The following is a 7,074-nucleotide window of genomic DNA, read 5'->3' on the forward strand; positions in this document are numbered from 1 at the left end:
AAGCAACTAAAGATCAATTGAATAGGCGTTACCCGTATGCATTGGGTTTTCACAAATTGGGTTATCGTAAAAGAGAACGATAAATCACAGGAAAGGCATATTTGTAACAATTATCACTTCTTTTTTGCCCCCCGAGTCTTATCCCCCCCTTATATATATAATTATCCAAAAGGATTGCACAAGATAACTTACTACAAGAGCTTGTAAAACTGATCCGAAAGTTTATGTGTGTGCTATTGTATTTTGCCAGTTTAAGGGAGCGAAAAGGTAGGGTGGGTATAACACGACGCTTAATTAACTAAATCAAATTTGACTATTTGTGCAATTTAATCAGAGGCCTTTCTAAATTGCTTTCTGAATGAGCTCGAGCTTTAGACTCTGTGGATTAGGTGACTTTTACTATTGAACTTTTCAGTTTTGAGGAGAAATTTGTTCTCTTGGTCTACTTTTCAGTCTACTTACTGATACAAACTGACAAAATTTCATTTTAGAATATTCTCTATTGGAGTTAAAAAGGTTTGGGCAAAGTGTTCGGATGAAGAGATCAATCACCTTTGATGGAAGCAAACATTTCGTGAGAAAATAAGATACGGCAAACAACAAAATTACTATGATGAACTGGGTGGTGTTGGTGGTGTTATACATAACAAGTTTTTAAGAGCAAATTTTGAGGTCCTCTGAAGAGCTCTAGTTAGAGCCTTTGTTTCATTCATTGTTCTCTTTCTTTCCTCCGCAAAAATGTGCTGAGTTTGCAAAATTTTCAGCGCAAAAACCTTTTAAAGTATTTCAATGAACTGCACATAAGCATTAAAAGAAATGCGCTGAAGTTAAAGTTAACGCGTTTTTTCAAGAATTAAAAAGTATTTCAGCGCAACTCTTCTAAATTATTGTTCTGAAAAGGCGTTAACATTTATATATTAAAAGGCGTGTTATATCCTTGCTATATAAGTTTTGAGAGTTTGAAAGGAGAAACATAGCCAACAGATTGCCGGAAAATAGCCGCGATAGACGCTTGTGCCCCTCCACGAATTGAAACAACTAAAGAAATAAGATAGACAAATCGACCACCAATCTTTTAATAGACCACTAGTCTTTTTTGGGTTAGAGTCGGACTGTCAATTTTATGGCAAATACAATCTACAAGGAAAAAGCCCTGAAAACGCTTTTTAGGACAAATTTTTCTTCGAAATCAAAAACTCTAAAGACTAATACTCAAGAATTAGGGCATATAAGTTTGGCACTACTTAGATGCACAATTCTGATCTTTAACTAGTTCATAAAATGTTAAAAATTTAAAGTTCCATAAGTGAATCCAGACGTCAATTTTTTGAGTGACGTAAGTTGCGCAATTGACCTAAAAGCAGAAATGACGTCACGCACACAAATTTTAACTGCAATGCATTAGAAGTCAATGAAGTCATTGAAAAAGTTCATTCCAATAGGTCAGGTCGTAATAATCATCGATGGAGACGACGAATTAAAAAAACATAGCAGGAGAAGTTTTGAAGTACAATTGAAAAATTTCCATTGACTTATCAAAAAAAAAGAACTAGAACGGCCCATAAGTGAACTGAAAAAACCATTTCAAAAATAATTTGAAAAAGCTGAAAATCAATGTCAAAATGCCGCAAGCCACTATCGAGAAAGAGAAATTTGGTTCAAGCAAAAAACTAGGCCTAGAATGAAATATGAATGGATTGGGAAAACCATTTAGAAAAAAAAATCCTATCCAAAAAAGGAAAAAAATGTAAAAATCGAAGTGAAATTGCTGCATGTGAACAAATAATCATTAACGAGAAAGTGAATTTTTGTTCAAACAGCGTTTTCTCACTCTACTTTGAAACTAGAGTGACAAAATTTCATGCCGCAAAACCACTCATTTTTTCGCTCCACTTCCTGTTTCGGCGTGACCAAAATCACTACTCCAATGATTTCAAAAATCATGAAAATGTGTGAACAGATCTTAAAAAATGAAAAACATAGCAGGAAAAATCCTGACAATTCAAAGAATTTTCTTTGACTAAAGCAAAAACTAGACCTAGAACGGACTAAGAGTGAATTGGAAAAACCATTTCAAAAAAATAAGATAAAAAAATAAAAAAAATACAGAAAATCTATGTCAAAATGACATGCCAGCAAAAAAAAACCACTAACGAGAAATGGAAATTTGGTTCAAAAAAAACTAGCCCTAGAATGAACTATGAATGGATTGGGAGAACTTTTTAGAAAAAATCCGATCCAAAAACCGAAGAAAACTCAAAATCAAAGTGAAATTGCTGCATGTGAAAAAATCACTAGCGAAAATACAAATTTTTGTTCAAACACCGTTTTCTCAATCTACTTTTATTTTTCTACTCAACCTTTTAACAAGAATAAAATGACAATTTCACGTGATCAATAGCTCACAAATAAAAAAAACATAGCAGGACAAGTCCTGACGTACACACAGAATTTTCATTGACTAAACAAAAAACTAGAAAAGAGAAGAAAAAAACAGCGCCCCAATACAATTCAAATTCTTTGAATCGTAAAAAACCACGATATCCACAATAATAGCCGCTATCGCTTCGCGGCTATTAATCATCAAATATAGTTATCGGATTTTGAATCGCAAAATTGCTGCCACTATGGAGCTAATAAATTGACTAGTATCACAGTTGATTTGGCGAGGTGAAGGCAGGATATTTACTATTAGAACAAATATTAAATGATACTTTAATCATGCCCATCAGAAGGGAGATGAAAAAGTTTGACAGAGTGAGCACTGTCTGATAGAGTGAACAGATGAACCACCTGTCTAGGTGTCTGAATAAAAAAAAACCAAAAGAAATGGGAAAACATAATATATAAATATGAAATGACATTGTGTTTAAGAACTAGTTAAATGATTTAAGTGTATCTCCGTAAAACATTTCCCCCCTTTCTGTAACAAAATTCGGACGATAATCAAAACTAAAAATGAAATCAGAAATTTAGTAACTATTCACCGTTTAATTAAAGTACAAAACTTTGAGGACGAGCAGTAGTTATCGTAATTAGCTCCGAAAAATCGACGTATGATTTTTTTATTTGAAGATCTATCGATGCTCAGACTCCCAAGAGCCGTCATTTCCGTTGGGAGATGTGAGTGTTGGTTCCAAACAGAATTTTTGTTTGGGTTTAGGTGAGAGCACAGACCAACTAATGTTGGTGCAGCAGTGTCTGAATCGGGATAATTGTGAGTAGATGTCGATTGAATGAATGTCTTCAATCACCCACTTTGGCTTATTGTTGGCCCGGACTTCGTTTGTATCATATCTGGAGTTTTTGCTTTTTTGTGTTTTCTAGGACTGCGTCTACTCCCTGGAGATCTTGTGGAAGAATCTGAGTTATGTGATGAGGTCGCGCCGCGTATGAATTTCGTTGGTTGTTGTAAATTTTCTGACTCAGAAGAGCTGCTGGGCTGTTGGGTTGGAATTAATGGCTCTGGATTTTGAATCTAATGAAGGAATAAGTCGATTGGTTATCTATCAAAGAGCATTCTATAAGATCATTCTACTGGTCAGTAGAATGAACTTATAAGAACTTGTAAGTTATGTGATAAACTTATAAGAATTTGCAAGATTTTGGAAGAAAAAGTTGCAAGGCCATGCAACTCCTTGTAAGAACTTGCACGAAACTTGCTAGTTCTTACAAGTTAAGCATTGGAATTGGACCCGCGTCTATAGCTTTAACACCAAAGTCATAATGCAGATAAAAGTTGCCGATAAAAAGTGCGAGAGGGCTAAATAAACTCTACAAACTTTGAGAGCAATTAAGAACTTAAAGCTAACATCAAAATTAGTTTCTCAAAATAAAACCCACCCCAATTTTGCAAAACATAACTACTGTGACAATTCGATTTGATGGAACTTCAGAAATTCAAAAAGAAAAAAGGACGGTCCCAAATGTATTTTATATTTGATTTCTGTTTCATACACCTCTCATATTGCCCCAAAATGTATAACAGACAGCTAGTGAAGAATCGCTGTTTTCTTTCAAACTGTTGCAACAATTACGAAAAAGAGCAGAGTGTTCAGCATTGATCCCGTTCAACTAAGACTTTTTTGCATAAGTTATCAATTAGTGCATTTCTGGTTAGATATCCGTTCAGTTTAGTTGATGAAAATTCATTACAATTAGGAGCTTTAAAATCAAAGCAAGCGTCCATTAGCTCAATAAATCACCTTGTAGTATAATTCATTGTAAAATTTTACAAGCAATTTAAAAATAATCCTCCAATTTTTACTTTTACAGAGCTTTTTAGAGACTTTTAATGCTTTTCGATGAGCCTCAAAATGAGTTATTTTTAATAAAATCATTTTGCTTAACAATGTGTGAAAATATACCTTTTGCATAGAAATGTGAATTTAAATAGAAAATGGTGAGAAATACAAAGCTTTCAGCTCTTGTGAAATGTACATAAAAAACATTCAGATGACAATATGGCAATGACTTTGAGTTACCAGTCAATATTCTCTCATCTTTCCAACAATTTTGAAATGTTGAGTTATAATTTAGCACAGTCTTAGTCTTGAAATTCCATTTGTTTGTCATACTATGAAGCTCTGCATTGGGTTTTATGTGTCGGCCAGTGAACCGCTTGACATTTCTTGTCACAATACTGCACTTCTTTACATCTGCTACATCGCATGTGGTTACTTAACTTCTCTGAACAAGTAACACAATGTGAATCAGCCATGAATATCGCAGCTTGAGATCCTGTTAAAACTTGAAGGTAAACTGCAATGGGTTCAGCTGATGTTTCACCTGATTTTGCTGAAGTTGAAATAGTCTTCACAGCTTGTTGCAATAAAGTGTTTTGGGTATAAGGGTACTGCTTCAAACCTGCCTTGACAAATCTATCTCTGTTATCTTCCGTGGCGCCTTTCTTTTCGGGTTTCCATAACCATTTTATAACTGTATTGCAACATTCTTCCCATTTTTTGACATCGGTTTCCGTTTCGTTGGAGGTTTCAGTTTTGTCTGGTATCTTGCAAGCTTCGTTAATTTTGTGAAGCAACCATGCCAAGAAATGTAGTCGTAAGGACAGTACTTCGTTGTTTTCTTTTTTAAATTGTTTGTCACGTTCACATTCTAATATAGCGATACTTACGGAACAATTTTGCAAAATTTTCACGTTTCTTTTCAAAAGCATCGCCAATCTAACAGGATGTATGTTGTAATTTGTTGCCAATTTGTGTAACTTGATAGCTAACTCCTCATCGCATTGCAATGAAGACCCAACAGATGGGTCGGTATAGTGTAGGAAAACTTTTGGCGAAAAGTAAGATCTAATATAACTTGCGATATGAGTTTGGCCCGTAAACGCCGCCATTTCTGCTGGCGTTCGCTTAACTGAATTCTCAACATCAGTTTTGGCGCCAGCATCCAGCAATGCTCCAACGGTTTCCAAGTTCCCCGAGAGAGCCGCGAAGTGAAGTGTGTAATATTGATGTTCGTGTTTAGTTTCATTGACGTCACAGCCACTTTTCAAAAGGTAACTGACCATGTTCGATCGACCTCTGAATGCGGCATGCTGAAGTATTGATGTTCCGTGGGCGTCGACTTCTTTTAAATCAATAGTTCCAACTCGAATAAGAGAAATAAGTTCAGTCTCGTTGTCGCTATTAACACAATCGAGGGCTTTTTGGTAAGATTCGGACACAGCACTAGTCTCCTCCTCAGGCATGACTAATCTAAAAATAAAAACCAGCTATTATGAGAGAGCATTCACATTAACGTCCTAGTGTAACATCAGCGTCTATGAATCCACAATAAAACAAACGAATAAACAAAATTCAATCCAGCAAAAATTATGAATTTATAAAAATGAAAACTATGATTTCAAAGCAAATCAAAGAAGTGTCTGAACGCTAATTCAGACAAATACATAAAATATAAGTGCTATTAAAGAACGGATAGAATTACATATTTTCCCAAATGTCCTTTTGTTGATTTTCGGTAGACAAAATTGCTTGATTGAATTACCGCCAGCTTTTCTAAAATTAACCGTAACGGAAGCCAGCTTTTTCCTATTTGTGTTTGAAATTCAACTCTGCGGTATTACTTGAATATTTCTTGTTTCAATAACTAAATTATGAAATGCCCTTCCCCAACACTGGGTGAATATTGGCTGGTCCGGGGCCCGGATATCAAATAAAACTGATGGGAGTAACAGTTCGATCGATAAAACAAACTATCATTTTCCTGTTTATCAGTACGTAAGCTAGCACTACTATTTGATTCAATTTAACGTACTATTTTAATCATAGCCGACTAACGTCGGGTGAATTACTCTCCAACTCAAACGACCGGTTGGCTTCGGTAGTAGCCAGCAATGGCTTATGTATGGTATGCTCGCATTAGGGGCCTGGGGTGACCGAAGTAGTATAAGTAGTAGTAGTAGTAGTGCAGGATTTAGAGTAAGACTCTTGGGTTTCCACCCAATTTACAGTTCAGATCAGCTTTATCTTCTTTAGTATGTTGCAGTTTCCACATCGAAGTGTGCGTGTGTCTGTAAGGGGGGTTGCCAAGGCTAGATGAGAGGGTGTTCAAATCGACAGGTGAAAATGGGAGTGCTGAGGGGGTGGGGGCTTATGGCAGTGGGTAGTGAGGTGGGGGGGGGGCTTATGGCGGGGGGTAGTGGGGGGGGGGGCTTATGGCAGAGGGTAGTGGGGGGGTGACTGAGGGGGTCAAAGTTTTAAGATAAGGAACCGCCCTTCATACCATGAAATTGCCTCTTTAAACAATTTTGGTTAATCGCATTTTAAGAGCATAGTAAGGCTTACTGCTCAGCGAGAATTTAATGCCCTCCGAGCGCTACCTCTTTATCCCGTTTTGGAGGACAAAAAGTCAAATGGGTCAGACGAAGAATCGGTCAAGCAAAAAGTCGAATTAAAAAGACTACATTAATATAATTCCTATAAAATTTGTTTGAGAGCAAATAAAAATCGTTAAGCGAATCTGGACATTGTGACACGCTCTCTTGAAATTGCTGTTGTTGTGGTTTCGCGACTTCCATCGCAGGGATATTAAACTCAGTCTTCAAGATTT

At 36.1% G+C, this 7,074-nt stretch overlaps 1 protein-coding gene across 1 annotated transcript; it reads right to left on the bottom strand.

The window, feature by feature from the left end:
• Positions 1–4,368: 4,368 nt before the first annotated feature.
• LOC142352802 (ankyrin repeat and MYND domain-containing protein 2-like) lies at positions 4,369–5,739 on the bottom strand. The gene has a single exon (XM_075404930.1). The coding sequence runs from the start codon at positions 5,708–5,710 to the stop codon at positions 4,577–4,579; it is 1,134 nt and encodes a 377-aa protein (XP_075261045.1). The 5' UTR covers positions 5,711–5,739; the 3' UTR covers positions 4,369–4,576.
• Positions 5,740–7,074: the final 1,335 nt, after the last annotated feature.

The sequence above is a fragment of the Convolutriloba macropyga genome, chromosome 1 (assembly GCF_964194025.1).
Source record: "Convolutriloba macropyga chromosome 1, txConMacr16.3, whole genome shotgun sequence".
NCBI classification, from domain to species: domain Eukaryota; kingdom Metazoa; phylum Xenacoelomorpha; order Acoela; family Convolutidae; genus Convolutriloba; species Convolutriloba macropyga.